Source organism: Monodon monoceros, unplaced genomic scaffold, assembly GCF_005190385.1.
Source record: "Monodon monoceros isolate NGI ecotype Baffin Bay Population unplaced genomic scaffold, NGI_Narwhal_1 Super_Scaffold_2, whole genome shotgun sequence".
NCBI classification, from domain to species: Eukaryota; Metazoa; Chordata; class Mammalia; order Artiodactyla; family Monodontidae; genus Monodon; species Monodon monoceros.
In genome coordinates, this window is record NW_021703776.1 from 91,697,708 (window position 1) to 91,719,907 (window position 22,200).

General features: G+C 44.5%; 1 protein-coding gene across 4 annotated transcripts in view; it reads right to left on the reverse strand.

Moving 5' to 3' along the window:
- Nucleotides 1-22,200, reverse strand: part of DENND2A (DENN domain containing 2A) — a 102,611-nt gene that overhangs the window by 58,843 nt on the left and 21,568 nt on the right. For 3 of the 4 annotated variants that reach the window (XR_003795254.1, XM_029233759.1, XM_029233758.1), the window contains exons 1-2: nt 17,237-17,332; nt 13,064-14,227 (exon numbers count right to left, since the gene is read on the reverse strand). Coding sequence is in view for 3 of the 4 variants with exons in the window: in XM_029233759.1 (XP_029089592.1) it covers nt 13,064-14,227; nt 17,237-17,310 (1,238 nt within the window). In the remaining variant the exon portion in view is untranslated. Of the gene's footprint in view, nt 1-13,063; nt 14,228-17,236; nt 17,333-22,200 lie in introns of those variants that run through there. The other variant, XM_029233761.1, reaches the window with a different exon arrangement.

Sequence of the window (22,200 nt, forward strand, 5' to 3'; positions counted from 1 at the left end):
TGCGGGATCTTAGTTCCCCGACCCGGGATTGAACCTGGGCCCACAGCAGTGAAAGTGCCGAGTCCTAACCACTGGACAACTGGGGAATTCATTAGGTTCTATACTTTAATATCTACACAACTGAATTCATCACCCCTTATCTCCACCCCACCCTCATTCCTTTATGAACTTGAACGCGGCACTTAGGACAGGAGCACAAAGATGGGCTTCTAGGCTGGAGCTCTATGGCCTTAAGTCAGGTCACAAGGCTGAAACCGTCACCAGTGCCCCAGGGTTCTGACTTATGAAAAGAAGTTTGTGCCCAAAAAAATGGATACTAATCCATGAGCCCCTTCTTTCTCCCCTTGAGGTGTCCAGCGGGGAGAGGAAGGACTGAGCTTCAGAGCTCTCGCAGATGGGACCTGGGGGAAAGCAGGTCCTGAGCCATTTTCTCTAAGATGGGAATGGGTTGTGCTGTGACCCCACTCTGAACATTTCCTAGTCCAATTTCCATTAGCCCAGGCTGGCATCAGCCAGGCAGCTGATTGGGGCTGGAGGTGTGGCCCAGAACTCCTGGGTTTCCCCTGCTGAGCAAACCAAGTTACGTTAGCTAGTCCTCAGCATGTACGCTCCGTGCTAGGGAAAGTGCAAACTGTTCAGAGACCACAGAATCATTCATTCAGTACTTACTGTGTACTGACCAAGTGCTTGTCTTGGATCAGCACATTCAAACTTTACAACAACCTTGTGAAAGATTACTATTATTATACACATGTTATGAGAAAACAGGTATAGAGACATAAGGTAAATTGCTCAAAGTCACTTTGGGAGAACCCAGGAAATCTGGTTGGAGATTGGTGCTCTTAAAAAGACAGGCACTGGACTTCCCTGGTGGCACAGTGGTTAAGAATCCGCCTGCCAATGCAGGGGACACAGGTTCAAGCCTTGGGCGGGGAAGATCCCACATGCTGCGGAGCAACTAAGCCCGTGCTCCACAACTACTGAGCCTGCGCTCTAGAACCCACGAGCCACAACTACTGAGCTTGCGAGCCACAACTACTGAAGCCCGTGTGCCTAGAGCCCGTGCTCTGCAACAAGAGAAGCCACCGCAATGAGAAGCCCATGCACTGCAACTAGAGAAAGCCCATGCTCAGCAAGGAAGACCCAACACAGCCAAAAATACATAAATTAAAAAAAAAAAAAAAAGACATGCATTATGCAGAGCACGCAAGTAAGGCAAGGCAGGAGGAAAGCTGCAGTCACAGTCACTAGATTAAATCAGGTCGAGTTTCCAAAGTTTATTGTTAGGAACTTGAACTATTTTTTTGTTTTTTATTTGGCTGTGCGGCTTGTGGGATCTTAGTTCCCCAACCAGGGACTGAACCAGGGGCCCTCGGCAGTGAGAGCACGGAGTCCTAACCACTGGACCACCAGGGAATTCCCAAACTAATTTCCTCTATAAAACCATATTACACATTACTGAGCATTGCCCAGGCAAGCCCTCTATTTCCCATAATGTAACTAAACTATATGATGAAGAGATGCTATGAACCCTCACAGGGAAAAGAGAGGACAGGTGGGGAGTCACTTCACTGGGAGCTGAGCAGTTTCTGCCACAATAGCAGGAAGCTCCACTCCCAGCAGCAGAGGGAGAGGGTGGTGGCCACTGCCTACAGCTAAAGCCTTGACTGCCTGGGATTCCAGCATGACGTTGGCTAAGGTGGCCCTTTTCTTTGATTGCAGAAAGGGGCTGCAGCTGTGCCTTGCTTTGCCACGGAGAGAGCTCTATCGTTATTTATTTATTATAAATTTATTTATTTATTTTTGGCTGCGTTGGGTCTTCATTGCTGAGCGCATGCTTTTTCTAGTTGTGGTGAGTGGGGGCTACTCTTCACTGCAGTACATGGGCTTCTCATTGCGGTGGCTTCTCTTGTTGTGGAGCACGGGCTCTAGGCACGCGGGCTTCAGTAGTTGTGGCTCGCGGGCTATAGAGAGCAGTCTCAGTAGTTGTGGTGCACAGGCTCAGCTGCTCCACCACATGTGGGATCTTCCCAGACCAGGGATTGAAACCGTGTCTGCTGCATTGGCAGGCAGATTCTTAACCACTGTGCCAAGAGGAAAGCCCTATCACTATTTATTTTTTAAATTTTATTTATTTATTTATGGCTGCGTTGGGACTTTGTTGCCGCGTGCGGGCTTTCTCTAGTTGCGGCAAGCGGGGGCTACTCTTCATTGCGGTGGGCAGGCTTCTCATTGCAGTGGCTTCTATTGTTGCAAAGCACGGGCTCTAGGTGCGCAGGCTTCAGTAGTTGTGGCTCGCGGGCTCAGTAGTTGTGGCTCGTGGGCTCTAGAGCACAGGCTCAGTAGTTGTGGCGCATGGGCTTAGTTGCTCCATAGCATGTGGGATCTTCCTGGGCCGGGGCTCGAACCCGTGTCCCCTGCATTGGCAGGCGATTCTTAACCACTGCGCCAGCAGGGAAGCCCTATCATTATTTATTTTTATTTTTTAAATTTTTATTTATTTATTTTTGGCTGTGTTGGGTCTTCGTTGCTGCACGCGGGCTTTCTCTAGTTGCGGCGAGCGGTGGCTACTCTTCGTTGTGGTGCACGGGCTTCTCAATGCAGTGGTTTCCCTCATTGTGGAGCACGGGCTCTAGGCGCACGGGCTTCAGTAGTTGTGGCACGCAGGCTCAGTAGTTGTGGCTCACGGGCTCTAGAGCACAGGCTCAGTAGTTGTGGCACACGAGCTTAGTTCCTCCGTGGCATGTGGGATCTTCCCGGGTCAGGGATCGAACCCGTGTCCCCTGCATTGGCAGGCGGATTCTCAACCACTGCGCCACCGGGGAAGCTCGCAACTAAGCCCGTGTGCCACAACTACTGAGCCTGTGCCCTAGAGCCTTCGAACCACAGCTACTGAAGCCCGCGCGCCTAGAGCCTGTTTTCCGCAACAACGGAAGCCACCGCAATGAGAACCCGCACACAGCAACGAAGACCCAACGCAGCCATAAATAAATAAATTAATTTAAAAAAATATATATCATTTGAGGTACCAGTGAAGCAATATTTTTATAGGTCAAATTTTAAAATAATAAAATTATTATAAAATATTTATGAAATAATATCTGAATAGTTCAAATGTTTTAATAATAAATGACCTGGGAGACGCAAGAGGGAAGACATATGGGAACATACGTATATGTGTAACTGATTCACTTTGTTATAAAGCAGAAACTAACACACCACTGTAAAGTAATTATACCCCAATAAAGATGTTAAAAAAAAAAATAATAAATGCCCTAACAATAAAGATGTTTGTATGCTAAAGGCTCTCCAAGTCCCAGCGGATGGCTCACTTATTTAGAGCATATGTGGCACAATCAAGAATCTGGATTATCTCTTGGGGTTTGTTAGGATGGGATTAGCCTGTAATCCAAATGGCTGCTGTCAGATACCCTGGGATTTCAAGCTATAGTTTGAATTTTTTTTACGATCCTTCCATATTTCTGAGAGCAAGATGCTAAAACAAGATATCAGCCATATTTTGCATTTGATTCCCAACACATAAAAGGTACCACCAATCTAAACAGTATTAGAAAAGCCCACTTTCAAAATGTTACAAACTTCCATTAATTAAAAAAAAAAAAAGCTGATTAGAGGATGGTTATTCACAGTGCAAAACTCTTATTTAATTTGCAAAAGAATTCATCACAGGATTTCTTAAATAGTAGTTCTATTTCTGTATTAAAATGTTGGGTTTTAGCTGGTTAATTCTTATACAGGAAGCCTGAAAGACAAACTTTAAATCAACATGAAGCTACTGTCCATCCAAGATCAAGAAGAAACCAGAAATCCTTACATGCCCAGCTTCTAGAGGCAGTGGGAAAACAAAATTCCAATCACGAAGTTTGATTTCTCATTGTCCTGTGTTGGTGACATGTTTGCAAGCATTAGCTTTATTAAGTGGTTGGTTCCTCCTCAGCACTATTTCTATAATCTGCATAAATGCCTCCAAGGACTGCAGTCCTTTGGTTCTGAGGTTCAAGTAGGTGATTAGGGTCCCAAAGAGGAGAAATATGACTAAACTAATCATCCAATCATTTAGCTAAGTCTTTTCCATGAAAATATTATTTACTTGAAAAAAAGGTTTTAATACTGTTATTTACACATTAACTTTGAAAGGAAATTTTGAAAGGCTAATGATAACCACATCCAAATTGGCTTCTCTCTCGTTTAAACATTTCCACGTTTGTTCCACATCCAGCTGCATGTTTAATAAGCACCTCTGAAAGGGTGGAATTGAGCTCACAGCTGGTGATGCACGGTAAGAAGTCCCTGGGAATGTATTTCCTCAAGGTCCAGTGACTGGGACTCTGCGCTTCCACTGTAGGGGGCACAGGTTGGATCCCTGGTTGGGGAACTAAGATCCGGCAAGCTGTGTGGTGTCCCCCAGCAAAATAGCGTAATTTCAAGTAGCATTTTGAATGTTTTTGTTTTTGTTCGCGGTACGCGGGCCTCTCACTGTTGTGGCCTCTCCCGTTGCAGAGCACAGGCTCCAGACGCGCAGGCTCAACGGCCATGGCTCACGGGCCCAGCCGCTCCGCGGCATGTGAGATCTTCCCGGACCGGGGCACGAACCCGTGTCCCCTGCATCGGCAGGTGGACTCTCAACCACTGCGCCACCAGGGAAGCCCGCATTTTGAATGTTATTTGTGACTTTTCCATATTTTTGTAAACGAAGTACTAACGTAAGAGCTCATCCCACATCTCCATTTAGATGATGCAAAAGAAGCTCAAAATGAACAAATCCGAAGTTGAACTCATACCACCATTCCCCACTCCCTCATGAGGACCAGCTCCCTCTCCAGTGCGGCCATCTCGGCAAAGGCCATCACCATCCATCCAAGTGTTTATGCCTTAACCCTGGAAGTCCTGTGTAACCTTCCCTCTCCATCACTGCCCACATCTAACCAACTAACGAGTTCTACCTGCAAAGTATCCCTGGGATCCACCCACTTCTCTCAATCCCCACTGCAGTTATACCACAGGGTAACCCCAAAACCTCCTTGATCTCCCTCCCACCCACCCCAACTACCCACCCTGTCCACTGGTGCCCCTTCCAGTCTCCCCGCAGCTGTGGGGTGGGGCAACCTCTTAGGAACGCAAATCGGATTGTGTCTCTCCCCTTCTTAGACACTTCCAGATGCTTCCCATTCCTCTTCGGTAACAGGCCAACACCCTCGCCTGGGCTCCAAGGCTCTTCCAGAGCTGACTCCAGAGGGCTTCTGGGCCTCAGTTCACACTCTTCCTACCCCTCTGGCCCACCCCCTGCCTTTCAGTCCTCCAGCGTGCTAAATTCTTTCTTGCCCCAGGGCCTCTGCTTGTTTGTCCACTCAAACTGCACACACACACACACACACACACACCCATTTCCCAGCCCACCCCCTTGCCTGGGAACCTCAGGCCTTGTATGAGTGTCACTTCCTCTCTGAGCTGGCCAGGTTTCCATGACAGGCTAGCTACCCCTGCTGAACATTCCCACAGCACCACAGGCTTCCTCACTGCCCCGAGAGTGCTTAGTTACATAACCAGTTGTATAGTTCTGACTATTACTAGTATGTAAGTTTCATGAGGGCAGGGTCTGAGTCTGTCTTATTCATTGCTATAGCATAATACTACATAGGTATAGTAAAATGTTGGTTGAGTAAGTGAGTGAATATTTTAAAAGCTGGTTTTAATGGCCATCTTTACTGCTTATAATTTATCCCTATTTTGGGGTAAAGATATATTTTATCTGTATTCTGAGAGCTAATTTTTAGTCAATTGTTTGAACATATTTCCCCCAGAATTATTTTCAGCTGTATTTAAATTTGCTTGGACAGCCTGAGACCCAGCACCCACCTAAAACACCATTCAGATGATCTAGAAACCAGGGATGCCTTGCTCTGAGTCCCTCATCCACCTCCAGCTGCCACAGACTCTCTTCTTTCCTCCATCCCCGGTGATCAGGGGCAGCTCTTCTCCTTGGGAAGGGCATTCATACCACTGTTACTGATCAGGGTTCTTGGCCTCCTTAATCAATAGAAATTGATCAGAGGCCAGAAAAGAGATTCAGGCAAGACTTTATTGGGGCCCCTGCTGCAGCAGTGGGGAGTGAGAACGAACAACAGGTTTGCTTGCTTGCTCATTTGCTCAAGGGGCTGCGAGCTGGTTCCTTAAATGGGGTGAGAGTAAGGGTGTGTCCAGGGGTCGGGCCAGAGGGATGGTTTAGGTGCGTTTCCCACCCCTTAGGTGGTGGTATATGCAGCGGACATGCGCAGTACCCTACTTTTTCTCCCTCCCGCTCTTCAAAAGTGGCAGTTGGGTTTTTTTGGCCTCTTTGTATCTTTTGTCCAGAATTTGTCCCAACTGCACATGCACACAGTTATTTTTAGTCCCTTATAGTTTCTTTGTATTTTGCTGCTCAAGGAGATGTTTGTCCAGGTGCAAGCATTGCAGCACTGCAGCAAAGAGTCCCAGGTTCCAGCCTGTCTTACCACCTGGTGATCAGAGTAGGGGGCTAAATGAATGTTTATGTCAGCTCTTAGCTCTCACTCTGCTACTGGGTATCTCCTCTGTAGAGGGCTATGACTACGCATGTTGGGTTTCCACTTATCTCTATCCTGGATGCAAAAATAGAAATGTCAGAAGAAAAACTATCCTTAGCCACCATTGTACCTAAAATCCAACCATTTCCACCTTCTCAGGAGAAATGACATGACAATCACTATTGTAATGTAGAATGACAACCACCCTCTCTACTCTTATCTCTTTGTCTTCCTATGCAAACTACTATCGAAATAAATGAATTTACAAAGTCAAGCTTCTCAGCTGCTTTCAAAGTTACTTTTGCTCTAAATCTCAAATTAATCAAACAATTTGCCCCTTTGAAAATTTTAAACATTCAGTTTTTAGACATGGTAGTTAGAGTTGCCTCATGGATGACACGGTGACTGAGACAGACCACAGTGTGGCTGGTACGTTAACTTTAACGACGAAACCCATGACAGCTGAGGGCTGCCGCCCAGCCAGACTTCTGTGGGGATCCCTATCAGTCCTAGAGTAGATGGAAATTATGGAATCAATAACAGTACCGTATGATTTGGCAGCCATATAATGACTGAGGTTTCATGTCCTCAGAAAGTTCTGAAAGTCTTACACTAAAGCCCCGAGGAAAGGCTGAATCTCTGTGATGCCAAAATAATCAGTTGAAAAGTTGAAATTTTGGTCAACATAGTTATTTGGTTTCATAAAGATCTAAAAGCTCTGTCATGTGATCATATTAAACTAAAATAAAACAATCTGAATTCGAATGAAAACGTTTTGGACACACAGGCCCATGTGAATTCAGGACGCTGCTTACACTTAAGAAATAATCACTTCTCTTGTTAAATGTCAGCCTTAAGGCATTCCTGCCAAAGTTTTAAACGTATGCCATAAAATATACATAACCAAGTTAATGCTGCTGTAGGAAGCTTATCTTTGGAATTTCCTGACATTTGAGGGTTTCTCATTTTCCATTTTAGGATTGAAGGCATAAATCCTTGCAGTTAATTTCCTGGGGCTTTAGAGAAATGAAGAAAGAAGAGAGAAGAGACAGAAGGATGGAGGAAGAGAAGAAAAAAGAGGAAAAAAGAAAAAAGAGCAGGGAAGAACAGAAAGAGAAGAAAAAGAAAAAGACATTTTCTCAAACCGAGAATCTGAATCCATTGGTTTGGCTCTTGCTGAGGTGGACTAACGGCCTATGAAAATAAGCTGAATACGTTCTCGGGAGCGCGCAGCCTGGCCGTGTAATTCTAAACCCTCATAACCTCAAAATCCTTAATCATTTCTTTCTTCAACCTTGGCTTGGCTTTCCTGCCTCAGAGAGGACAGGAAGCCTGCCAAATTCAGAGTTGGGTCTTTTCTTTTTTTTTTTTCTTAAGCGATAGGACCACAATAAAGAGCATACTTTGTTTTTTAAGAGTAGAACGCGAACATCTTGCCCTAATCACCTCCGTTGTACAATTTTAAACAAAACGAAAAATCCAAAGCCAAAATTCTTAAAACACAGTTGATGCAACCATATTCAAACTGGCCAAGAAAAATTACATCTTTGGACTGAAACTAAGTAACTTTAGCTGGTTTTAAAGAAAATGCTGGAAGACTGAAAAGAGCAGATGGTAGCTAAGAGAGAAGAGATAATGGGAATAACTGTTCACCAGGTTGATCTGTCTGCCCAGTGATGACACAGCTGAAAGATACCAATTTCCCAGAACAAAGCTGCCCCTGGGAGAGTGGGCCTCTTTGGAGGAATAGCCCAGAAAGGGCACGGAAGGGCTACTCTGGGTAAGCACTGGGGACAGGAGCAGAAAAGTCGCGACGGCACTTAGGGCCCTGAGGTTGGCACTGGTTTGGGAAAGGATTTAGAATTGGAGGTGGATTCAAACCTTCTCAGCGCATAAAGAAGGAAGCCTGTAAATTCTTCTATAGATATCACATAATGCTGATACCAAAGCCTGGTAAAGTTAGTATAATAAAATCCAAGTATAGACCAGTCCCATTTATAGAATACTGGTACAAAAATCTTAAATAGGGGGCTTCCCTGGTGGTCCAGTGGTAAAGAATCACCTTCCAATGCAGGGGATGCAGGTTTGATCCCTGGTGAGGGAACTGGGATCCCACATGCCGCGGGGCAACCAGGCCTGAACGCCACAACTACTGAGCTCGTGCACCTCAACTACAGCCCACATGCCGCAAACTAGAGCCCACGCACCCTGGAGCCCACACGCCACAACTAGTGAGAGAAAATCTGCACACCACAACTAGAAAGAAGCCTGTGCGCCACAACAAAAGACCCCATGTGCCACAACTAAGACCCGATACAGCCAAAAATAAATTAAATAAATAAAATATAATAAATCTTAAAAAAATCTTAAATAGAATATTAGCAAATAGAATTCAGTTGTGCATTAAAAGAATAATGAACCAGGACAAAGTGGGAGTTCATCCACCAAACAGTACGATATAAATTCACTATTAATAGGTCAAAGGAGAAGAAACACACAATCATATAATGTTTCTGAAAAGTAATTTGACAAAACCCAATCCTAATTTTTTAAACTCTTAGTAAGAAAAGGATTACCAATGAACACTACCTTGATCGCATGAAAACATAACTCCAACAAGAGTGCTTGAGAGTAACACCAGAAGCATTACCACTAAAGTTAGGGGTGAGATAAAGCTGCCCAGTGCTATCAGCACTATTATTTCACACTGTTATGAAAATATTAGTCAGTGCACTTTAGTAAGAGAAAGAATTTGGAGATGTAAATCAAAATGAAAAACATAAAATGATAATTCTTTGCAGACAATATGATTATATACGCAGAAAGTCCAAGAGAAACAATTGACAAACGATTAGAAATAAGAAATTTCTTTAAGGAGTCTTTTAAATGAATAATATACAAAAATAAATATTTTCTTAAATACACAGACCATATAATGAGAAAAAAGATTACATTAACAATGGCAACAAAAGAATAAAATACTTAGGAATAAACTTAGCAAACGTATAGAATCCCAATTAAAAGCTGACATATTTCGTGTGTGTGTGAAATTTGATAGTGATAATATAGACCATTTAGGAAAAGACATCAGAATATTCAAGACATTTTTTGAATAAGGAGAATAATTAGGAAATAAATAAGAGGTTTATAATTATTAAAAAGGAGACCAAATGATCATTTGTGTGTGTATCACATGATACTATATGTAGAATGTCCAAAAGAATCCACTAATTATTAGCAACAATAAGAAATTTCTGTAAGCTCTACTAGATATTAAAACAGATTATGAGGGGACTTCCTGGTGGCACAGTGGTTAAGAATCTGCCTGCCAATGCAGGGACACGGTTCGAGCCCTGGTCCGGGAAGACCCCACATGCCACGGAGCAACTAAGCCCGTGTGCCACAACTACTGAGCCCGCGCTCTAGAGCCCACAAGCCACAACTACTGAGTCCACGTGCCACAACTACTGAAGGCCCTAACTCCTCACATACAAGGGATCTTCAATAAGATTATATGATTTCTAATAGAAACTATGGAGGCCAGAAGGTATTGGGATCACATATTCAAAAGGCTGAAAGAAAAATATTGTCAATTAAGAATTCTATACCCAAACAGGGACTTCCCTGGTGGCGCAGTGGTTAAGAAGCCACCTGCCAATGCAGGGGACACGGGTTCGATCCCTAGTCTGGGAAGATCTCCCATGCCGCAGAGCAACTAAGCCCATGTGCCACAACTACTGAGCCTGCGCTCTAGAGCCCACACACCACAGCTACTGAAGCCCGTGCGCCTAAAGCCCGTGCTCTGCAACGAGAAGCCACTGCAATGAGAAGCCCGCGCACTGCAACGAAGAGTAGCCCCTGCTCACTGCAACTAGAGAAAGCCTGCATGCAGCAATGAAGACCCAATGCAGCCAAAAATTAAAAAATTAATTAAAATAATTAATTAAAATAAATAAATAAAACAGATTATGAGGTTAAAATAATTAAAACAGTTTGGTCCTAGAAAAGAAATAGGTACCCTGGGCTTCCCTGGTGGCGCAGTGGTTGAGAATCTGCCTGTTAATGCAGGGGACACGGGTTCGAGCCCTGGTCTGGGAGGATCCCATATGCCGCGGAGCAACTAGGCCTGTGAGCCACAACTACTGAGCCTGCGCGTCTGGAGCCAGTGCTCCGCAACAAGAGAGGCCGCGATAGTCAGAGGCCCACACACCACAATGAAGAGTGGTCCCCACTTGCCACAACTAGAGAAAGCCCTCACACAGAAACGAAGACCCAACACAGCAAAAATAAATAAATAAATTACTAAACTCCTACCCCCAACATCCTAAAAAAAAAAAAAAAAAAGAAATAGGTACCCTGATTAACTAAACAGAATAGAGCAAGAAAAAAATAACAGCTAACATTTATTGATCATTTACTATATGCCAGGCTCTGTTTTAACTTATGTTTACAAATATTTACTCATCCAATCTTCACAACAAAGCTATGAAGTGGTCACATGGAGATAATTATACATCTCCATTTTACAAATCAGTAAAATGAGGCTCAGACAAATTTAGGAGCTTGTCCGATGTCACACAACAACGCTGTGTTCATCACAGCATTATTTGTAAACTGGAAACAACCCAGGTGTAAATCACTAGGGGAATGGCTAAATAAAATATGGTTTAGCCAGGTGCTGTAAAGATGGCAGTTAAAAAAGGAAGGTGAAAAAAAAAGGAAAGTGGAACCACTGAAATATCTCAATGAGATCCTAAGTAAAAAACAGTCGATATAGAGCATGATTTCATTTTTTAAAGAATATTATATGTGTGTGTGTTTCTAGAAATTCTAGAATACCCAAACTTTTTTTCCCCTGTAAGAGAACATAAGACATTACATTTCTGGCACCCAAAGAATCCTACCTGACAGACCATGTTGAGTAGGGGACTGACATGATCAAATCTGTATTTCTAGAAGACTCCTCTGGCTGCTGAGGAGAAGAACTCTGGGGGTGGATACAAAATGACTAAGGTGGTGGCAGTGGAGGAGATGTAGTCAGCTTTAAGAAAATGTTTAAAACTAGAACCGAAGGACTTGCTGATGAATTAGATTGGGGGTATGTGAAAAAGAGAGAAATCACAAATGACTCTTAGGTTTTTGGTGTAAGCAAAATAAAGGGTGATACCACTAATAAGATAGCATCTATTTTGGGAGGAGACCGTTAGTAATGGCCTGGATTGAGAATTTAGGTTTAGACGTGTTAAGTCCAAGCTATTAGATAACCAAATGGAGACCCAAGCATGAGAGGACTATACAAACCTGAGGCTGGGGGAGAGTGAGGGCTGGAGATATATATCTGGGAATCATAAGCATGTAACTGACACTTAAAACCATGGGACTGGGTGAGATCATTTAAGGGAGTGAGTGTAAATGGAGGAGAAGTGACATGATCCCGGGATGGCGTGTAGATGGGTTGGGGGGTGTTATTCCGACATGTAGAGGGAGAGGAAAATGGAGCTGAGGAGGAGCAGCCAGTGAAGTAGGGCTATCAGGAAAGCTGGTGGCCTAGAAGCCTAGTGAACATAGTATTTCAAGGTGGTGCGAGTCAAGTTGGTTCTCAAATGCTAAGAGAGGTCAATCAAGAAAAGAACAGAGAACTGGCAACTGTATTTAGCAAGATGGAGGTGGCAGGTGACTCGGCCTAGAGCAGTTCCAGCATAAGTGGCAAAAGCCCAACTGCAGTGAGTCAAGATAAACACAGGAGGGGAAGAAGTGGTGACAGCAGGTACAGGCAACTGTTCTGAGGAGTTTTTCTCAGTAGCTGGTTTCCAGATTAGCAGGTATCAAACCAATTAGCACATTACAGAAATAGACAAGAAATTAGGTTTCAAAACAGAAAAGAAATTGTTTCCAAAGCACAGATTTTACCTTCAAGCATTCACATGTTTTATTATCTAAGGTGTTATTTTAATATTATAAAATATTTACCGTGTGTGCATCTATATGCATAAATGAGAAAACTGAGGCCTCGAGAGGTTAAGTAACTTGTTCAAAGTCACTTAGATAGACCATGATAGGGCCAGGGTAGGCCAGGCAGTGTGTTTCTAGAGCCCAAACCAAGAAAAAACATGAAAGGAAGAGCCGGGAAAGACTCCCAGCACCACGCACCAGGTGGGGATGGTAGTAGCAGAATGAACATCAATTAGCACCAATTACTAGATGGCCAGTGTCAATACAAGTTTTCATTTAACTCTTGGTTACTGTCTGAATTACAAGCACTCATCACATCCAAAGGGTGATTTTTCAAGGCCAATACTCTTTTTTGAAGACAAGGAACTAACACAAAACACCTGTAACAGTTACCACGTTTTCAGGTTTAATCAGTGAACCATCTTGAGCTATGAACAGTCTCAACTAACTACAAGGTCCAACAGTTTAATAAAATAAATAATTAGGCTGAGAACAGACAGTTGCAGTGTGGCCTACAGGGCTCCAGCTGACAGCCACCTGTCACCTACCTGTGGTCAGCACTGGCCTTCGGTCTCCCGCTCCACAGTCTCCTGTTCACAGAGGAAGGCGGGGGAGAGGAGGGCAGGGGCGGGGCCGGTAGAGAGGGCAGAGGAGGCAGGTTCCTTTTATCTTTCCGGAAGCTGATGCCTGGGTTCCCATCCTTGTCCCCTTCGCCATCATGTTTGAAAGTTCTCCGGGGTTTGGGCGGGGGGCTGATGAAGGGTCTTGCGGGGGAGTCCTCTGAGGCCCTGTACACACTCTCCAGCCTCTGGTCACAGGTCCTCCTGCACAAGCCCTTCCTTTCCTCTGTGGCCTCAGGGGCGGGCTCCGTGCCTTCCAGGTCCAAGCGGTGGGCCCTGAATTCTGAGACACTCCCGCCCCCACGGTTCTCAGGAAGGGTGGGCCCCTCCTCGGCCTTGTCCGGCAGGCAGTGTGGGGAATAACAGGTGCCAGGTAGCTGGGGATCCAACCCTGCAGACCCATCCTTCAGAGCCTGCTCAAGTTTCTCCACCTGCTTCAGCACAGACAGGCTATCATTCTGAAAGCGCTGTTTGCCAAGCCTGGGCTCCCGGCCTCTTCCCAAGCTAGGAGCCAGCTCCTGGGCTGGCTGGCTCAGGTCTTGCCTCTGCTCTGCATCCTGTGCCCCAACTTTCACTACCCCTTTATTCCTCTCATCCTCTCTACTCTCTGCGTCCAGCCTTGTTCCGTTCTGAGCCTCTGTGACCCGAGTCCTCGAACCATCGCTGCTTCTCCCCTCCATCACACATGACGTCAGGTAATCCTCTTGCCCATCTGCTTTCCTGCCAGGGGCAGGAGTGGGCAACTCCTTTTTCCCTTCCCATTCTGATATCTTGTCCTTTATGCTGAGGGACTTGTGCCAGGCCCCGCCTCGGGCGGGAGGGCAGGGGTTCTGAACACTGCTTAGCTGCCTCTTGCCGGCCCTGCTGGCTCCTTTAGTGCCGAGATCTGAAGCTGGGTCGCTGATGATCATATTTGAGCTGAACATGTTCTGCTGAAAACAGTCCACTCTTGGCTCTAGCATCAGGTTACAGAGGCTCTCCAGTGGGCTTCTTCGGAAGGGTGAGTCCTGATCAGTCTCTAGGAAAGGAATGGAGGACCTAAACGGCTGCCTTTGAGGGTCCTCCCCAGCCTTTGGACCTTCCACCTTGACCCTGAACAAGAAAGACAAACACTGAGTGCAGGAATTCTTGGTTATTGTTCTTAACTAGTCATTCAGATTTGCTAGAACTTAGATATAAATGTTACATACTAGTTGCAAGCCACACACATTGAAACCACCATTAAAAAAATCACTTTATGTTTTTCTTGGGGAGACAGCACAGTGAAATGAAAGGAGCTATTGGATTGTGGAGTCCAACAGACTTGGGTTTAAATCCTAATTCAACCACCGACCAGCTGTCTGACCTTGGGTAAGTTGCTTAACTTCTCTAAACCTCAGTTTCCTCATATGTGAAATGGGAATAATAAACATATCTAACAGGGTGGCTGTAAACATTTAATAAGCTAGCTCATAAAGCATCTAGTATGGTGTGAGTGTACAGTAAATGGTAGTTGTCATTAGCTTTTTTTAGTATTTTATTTATTTAGTTATGTATGTATTTATTTATTTGGCTGCACTGGGTCTTAGTTGCCACGTGCGGGATCTTCACTGCAGCATGTGGGCTCTTAGTTGCGGCATGTGGGATCTAGTTCCCGGACCAGGGATCGAACCTGGGACCCTGCATTGGGAGCGTGGAGCCTTAACCACTGGACCACTAGAGAAGTCCCATATTTGCTTTTTCCCCTGATGAAAATAGGAGAAGTTTCATGAGATAGAAGATTATACCAACAGATGATCTTTTGGAATGACTAAAACAATGCCACAAGTCATGAAGTTTTTCCTAATACTGGGTTTGATAAATTGTCCTGATCTGAGTGGGTAAAGCCACAATGATTGGCTGCATTTGAATGGAACCTCCTCTAGAATGTTGGCTGCATTTGAATGGAACCTCCTCTAGAATATGAGCCCTACTAGACTGGTCTCTCCGTGAGGACAGGGATTGTTTTGTTTTGTTTTGAACTGTGGCCTGTTTTGGCTACTGCTACATCCCTAGCACCCAGGACAACATCCGGCAGAGTAGGTGGTCAATAAATATTTGTTGAGTGAATAAGTGAGTAAACAAGCAGATTCAGATTTCTCGCATAGCCTGGGAACTGCACTGTCCGATATAGTAGCCACTAGCTACATGTGGCTATTTGAACTAAAATCAAATTAAATTAAAGCTCCTCTTCCTCAGTTGCAGCAGCCATATGTCAAGTACTCAGTAGCCATGTGTGGCTAACGGTCACTGTATTGGATGCAGAATAACATTTCCATCATTGCAGAAAGTTCTGGCCTAGCACATACGTGTGGGGATATAGGCCTCCATACGTGACTTTAGGAGATGAGTTAGTGCCACAAAGATGTTAAAAATTATTTTGAAAGAAAAACAGAACATTTGAAGCTATTCTAATGAGAATGGGAGTATCTGTGTTTTGAAATGCAAAGCATTCGTCCACCAGCAAAGGTCATGACGGAGCACAGGGACCTTAAATGTGCCAAGATTAGCAAACATGCATGGACCGACTTCATGGTGCATGTTTTCTGAATATATAGATCTGACTATATGGAAACTCCAGTTAAGGTTCACATGAAGGATGAATAATTAGCAATTTCATGCATACTGTTACTAGCTAGCTTTCTATTCCAGAGACTAAGGGTTGTTTATGTAAAGACCTCTCCCAGGATTGGGACATTAACATGTAAATTATGTCGTTGTTCTTGGTTGCTCAGCATAAACCAGAAGCTTGTGAAATTGCAAACAAATTTTCATATGTTAAATATGGCTATCAAAGCAGAATTCCTTATTTAAATAATCAATTAGCATTCATAACAGAGCGCTTACAAAAAAGAAACCCTTTTGTAATGGTCCTGTCACCACTGAGGATATTAGCATGAATTCAAATTTTAGTCAGAATCAGTCTGTTATTTTACTGAGAGTTCAAAAGACAGAAATTTAAGTCCTTGCTCTCATTGTGCTAGAGGCAAGATGAAGAAACAGGACACATAAAAACACAATTCAGGTTAGTTCACACTTAGTGAGAATTGATGCTGTAATATATAATCATAAATATCCTATGTACTGTTAAAAAATATTGACAGTAGATAAATATATGGCTTTAGAGTTAGAGGGACCTGGGTGTGGACCTTCGCTTCATTTTTTTTCACTTTAAAATGAGAACACTGGATTTTATTGGTGCAGAGGCCAAATTTATCTTGTTTGCTGTGACCAGTACATAGTAGGTAGTCAATGAATGAATGGTTGCGTTAATATATGTAATGTGCCCAGAGCACAGCACACATTATAATTCTTGATGGCAATAAATGGTAACTAGTGTTATTATAATGATTGTAGTTATTGTCTAAGATCCCAGGCATCTGGAGCAGCTTCACAATCACTGAGGCCCCATCTAAAAGCTGAAGAGGAGAAAGGCTAGCTTGCTAGAAAACCACGCTGGAATTACAAAGCTCAAGCAAGAGCGGCAAGGATGATGAAACCAGGGGCAGAGTGCCTTCTCCACATGGTTGCTGTACCCAAGAAGTTCTCGAGTTCCTGTTTCCAGGATTCTGTGGCCCCAGAAGGGGCTCTGGACTGGGATGCATAGTTGCGAACAGCTCAGTGATCTGTGAACAGCTCAGCAATTGCTAATTCCATTGCAGAATGTGAGACAGGGTATCAGAGGAAAGGGCTCCATGTGGGGAGAAAACAACCCTGCTAATATAAAGCAGGCTATGTGGACAGATGCAGCTGCAAAGCTTTAGGGCTCAACGATAATTAAAATACCTGCACATCCCAGTAGTTAGAAAAGTAAACCCTGGACTGGAAGGCATACATGGGGATAGGGCCTGAAGTGGAACACTGGGCACCAGGAAGACCTTTCCTTGACCACTCTGGTCTTGGGTTGCTGACTGAACGCAGTGCATGGAGATGATTTACAGGAGGCTCACCACCAAGACTTGGAAAAGAATGCCTCCTTAGTTCAGGGAGGCAGGGTTAGTGAGGAGGGAAAGGCAGTAGAAAAAGGAAGGAGACTGAGAATCCGAGCCAACTTCTGCGTTCCTGGGGGAGAAAAGTTCTTACTTGTCAGCCAATTTGTGGCCCAGGTTTTCAGTCTGGCTGTGGCTGCCCTTGGCTGGCCTGCACACTGTCATCATGTCAGCACCAAGAGGAGCTCCAAGTCGCCTGGGGGAACAGGGATGCACACTCAGTGAGCCATGGCAGCAACTCTAGGGCCCACACCCCAAACTATTTATCTCTGGTGGATTCCACCCAGGAGTAGAGGGTGACAGAGATGCACCATACAGAATCCTTGACCCAGGAAGGGGTTGGGTCAAAGGCACAGAATCCTGAGGTCCACCCAGATTCAGACCCCATGCCAGCACTTCTCGTGTGTGTGTGTGTGTGTGTGTGTGTGTGTGTCTTTTAGATAATGTAACCAAAATTTTTAAGAAAACGTATAACCTTAGAAACTAAAACATAAATACCAGCACAACTTGACACTTTTTCAAGGCTCTGTAAGAACATGTGATGAGCTAACAGCCCCTAAAGAAGAGAAGAACTATTACTTTACTTGAAACAAGAAATAAACCACCTGCTAAAGTGGAAATACCTACCCAGAGCTACTCGACTCTTCTGCTGCCCCCATGCTGGGTGTAAACCCACACTGTCTTTGGAGCCCTGTACATAGATTCACGTCTTTTCCACTGAACCTCCCAGGAATCCCTCTCCCACCTCCTCCTCAAGCTTCCAGGATTCCTATCCCCTCGCTCAGGAAGGTTTACCTGACTAGTAGTTTTCTAACTACTAGGATGTGCAGGTATTTTAATGATCGTTTCTTGGCCTAGGCAACCCCTCCCCCCAAGAAATCAAAGGGCTAGGCTTTAAGACATGCATGTACCTCTTGGGGACAAGGAGAGGGAGGCTAGAGGGAGAAAGAAAAAGAGAAGAGTGAACATGGGCAACAAATTAGCGGAAGGTTAGGAAACGGCGAGCTGAAAAAACCTCTAGAGAAACTGTGGGAGAAGGACGGAGCTTGGGCCTGCCCACGGAACCCGGCTGTCCCCCTTTCCAGTGAGCGGCACCCTGCATTTTGGGGTATGTCAGTGTTGAAAGCAAGCCCAGTTTTTCAAAGAAGCCAGGCCCCAGGTCTCTCCCCTCCGTTAGGGAAAAGAGCCCTGAGAGGCCTTTCAGGGACAGGAAGGAACTCACTGCCCCTCTCCTAAGCTCAGCAAAGCTTCTGGAGCCTTCTATGCGGCTGGGCTGACAGACACTGCTCTTCTGTCCTGCATCTGGCAGAGGCCCCGTGGGACTCAAGGGTAGCAGCCACTCCCCGCTGCTCTCCGCACGTCTGCACTCTGCCTCCACACAGACCAAGCCCACAGGGATGCAGCCTTGCTCTGCGTGAGCAGCAACTCTCCCCACTCACCCTCTTCTTTCGAGCTGGCATCCTCTTTCACTGGCTCTGTGAATAGGTGCCAGGCCCTGTGCAGAATGCTCTGGGCACTCAAGGATGAGTAAGACATGGTGTCTGCCCCCGGGGAGAGCACCGGGACTGTGCTTGGGTCACGATCAGCCCCATAACCCCCTCTCTCCTCAAGGGAACGGTTTCCTTATACTTCCTAGGAAGCCATAGCTTTTTCAAAAAGCACAAAGCGCACTGTGTCTAATGCACAGAGAACCATGGATGAACTCTGAGGTTAAAGATCCCGAGAAGCACTTAAACAACATGGTACTTAAGTGAACTTGATTCCCATCAGGCAGTAATAACTTCCAGTCCGAAAACCACAGTCTCTAGAGAAACAGCTGATACCAGAGTCTGAGGAGCAAGTTCAAGTGGGCTTAAGGGGCTGGAACTGAGGGGGCATAGAACCCAAGGCACACTCAGCAATCAGCTCACCAACATTTCTAAATTCACAGAAGAATGGAAAATGCTGCTCCCACAAAACTTTGACACTTCCCTTTTGTCTCTGATGTTTAAAGGTCATTAATTAGGTGACAAGCCTAGCCTAATTTGCTAGGTGGGAGAACTCTGTGACTTAAATTACCAAGATAAACTTCTCTATCACTTTATAGGTCTGGGAATACAAGATGGAGCTGTTTCCCAAAGTGTGGTCCATGAAAGTTCATATGTTTTTTGAATATTCGAACATTCCTGTAAGTTTTTTAAACTGTCTTACAAATTGAAGAAGATATTTTTTAAATGCCGATATCTGTAGCTGATTATGTTTATCAGTCTAGCCCATAATCAAGTTTTGTTTTTCTTCTTGCTAAAGTGAATACTGTAAAATCTGTTCTTAACTCAAAGGTTCTCTTTGGGCATCAATGTCAAGTTGATTGGAGGGATCAGGTGAAGTTAAGAAGTGGTGGGAGGGGCTTCCCTGGTGGCGCAGTGGTTGGGAGTCCGCCTGCCGATGCAGGGGACACGGGTTCATGCCCCGGTCCGGGAAGATATCTAATTAAAAAAAAAAAGAAGTGGTGGGAGAGTCTTTTCAGCTTTTAATGTTAGGAACTCCCTTCTAACATCTCAACATGTTACTCCTAATTACTTCTCTGAATTACCTTTTTACTTTTTCAAGAGAGAGAAAGAGAGAGATTATAGTGAGATACTTCTGGCCAGTCTTAAAAGCCCACAGAAAATTTAATTGCTCCAGACTGACACTACTAGATCAAAATGCTATATTATTTTGTGACTCCTTCAAGTTTACCCACTAAGGCTTGAAATTCCAGCCTGATTTCTGAAAACACTATTTTTTTTAAAGGGGCTTGGGGTACTAAATGTGAGATCATTAATTTAAAAACAAGTATTTCCCCCCAAAAGGGTCAAGATTTTAAAACAGATATAAAGTGTTTCTCCGCAAGTAGGAAGGAGGCAGTTGACATATCAGATCTTTTCCCGAGAGCAGTTCTTACAGGAGAGCCTGAGGGTGCCTGAAGGAGGGAGGGGAGCAGCCCTCTGTGGAGAGAAGCGAGGAGTGCCAGCGGGGAGATGGTAACTCCTTTAGAATATGGCCCATGCCTGCCTGCTCTCCTCCCTCCATTGCCATTTGAGGAACCAGCAAAGGCAGGCAGGAAACACCACCTGGTGAAGCTAGCATAGTCTTAAATACCAGGAGCCCGGTAAGACAGCTACTCATGGTCTGAGGCTTGGCCTCTTAGAGTGCTTCTACTTATAATAAAGCATTGTTCATATTTTGTTCTGGGCATTAATTATCCATTTATGATATTTAAAAAAAAAGTATATAGGATGCCATGGATTGTTGATATCACCAACAGTAATAACCTTCTTCCTATTAGCTCTGGTGGGGTTTTTATGTTGGGAACAGGGAGGTGATACATGGTCTGCAGAAATTTTGCAATCAAGGTCACTTACAAGAAGTTTGGATAGTACTGGTTTAGGGACTGCTATAAAAAAAACCCTGGACATGTTTAAGCCACAGGACATGGTGGGGGTGGGAGCAGGAAGAACTGATTTTCCCCAAATCATAAAACAAAAACAGTGATTTAAATAAAAAATGAAATCTGGAAATGTCGATCAATGGATGAATGGATAAACAAACAAAATGTGGTCTAGCCATATAGTATAATGTTATTCAGCTCAATCTTAAAAAGGAACAAAGGACCATTACATGCTACAGCATGGCTGAACCTTGAAAACACACTACGTGAAAAAAGCCAGATACAAAAGGAATATCGTATGATTGTATTTATATGAAATGTCCGGAATAGGTAAATCCATAGAGGGAAGTGGAATTGGGATGATTACTAACAGGTAAAGGTTTCTTTGGGGGATGATAGAAATGTTCTGGAATTAGATAGTGATGATAGCTGCACAACACAGTGAATACATTACAAGTCCCTAAATTGTGCACTTTTTTTTGGGGCGGGGGGCTGCGTTGGGTCTTTGTTGCTGCGCGCGGGCTTTTCTCTAGTTGCGGCGAGCGGGGGCTACTCTTCGTTGCGGTGCGCGGGCTTCTCATTGCGGTGGCTTCTCTTGTTCTGGAACACCGGCTCTAGGTGCTCGGGCTTCAGTAGTTGTGGCACACGGGCTTAGTTGTTCTGCGTCATGTGGGATCTTCCTGGACCAGGGCTTGAACCCGTGTCCCCTGCATTGGCAGGTGGATTCTTAACCACTGTGCCACCCGGGAAGCCCAATTGTGCACTTTTAAATGGTGAATTTTATGTGAATTATATCTCAACTGAAAATACAGTATAAGTATATTCAATGAAATTTGGGCAGGGGAGGAGGTGGAGTGAGGAATACATAACTATAATTTTCCAGTGCCCTTTAGTGTTCTAAGGCTAGTATGTTAGTTCTGAAATATAGGTAAATGTATATGATACATAACTTGATTCATAAAATGGTCAGACTTGAAATACTGAATGAAAAATACAGTTTAGTTCATAAATGATTACATACTAATAAAATTAAACTTTGAGTGGTTTTTATTTGTGTTGCAAATAAAACTACAAAGGCTTCTCTGGTGGCGCAGTGGTTAAGAATCCACCTGCCAATGCAGGGGACACAGGTTTGAGCCCTGGTCAGGGAAGATCCCACGTGCTACAGAGCAACTAGCCCATGCGCCACAACTACTGAGCCTGCGCTCTAGAGCCCGTGAGCCACAACTACTGAGCCTGCGCTCTAGAGCCCGCGAGCCACAACTACTGAGACCATGTGCCACAACTACTGAGCCCACGTGCCACAACTACTGAAGCCCGCACACTTAGAGGCCATGCTCCACAACGAGAAGCCACTGCAATGAGAAGCCTGTGCACTGCAACGAAGAGTAGCCCCTGCTCACCGCAACTAGGGAAAGCCTGCGTGCAGCAACGCAGACCCAACGCAGTCAAAAATAATAAAATAAATTTTTATTTATTTTTAAAAATAAATAAATTTAAAAAAAAACAAAAAACCTACAAGCTTTTCAGCTTTAATGATTCTAATAACTTAGTTTTATCAGCTTGTAAAGAGCAGTCAACAAAACTGAGAAGAAACTATAACAATTACAGTAGAACAAAAATAGTTATTTTCTCAACTGAGCTTTTTT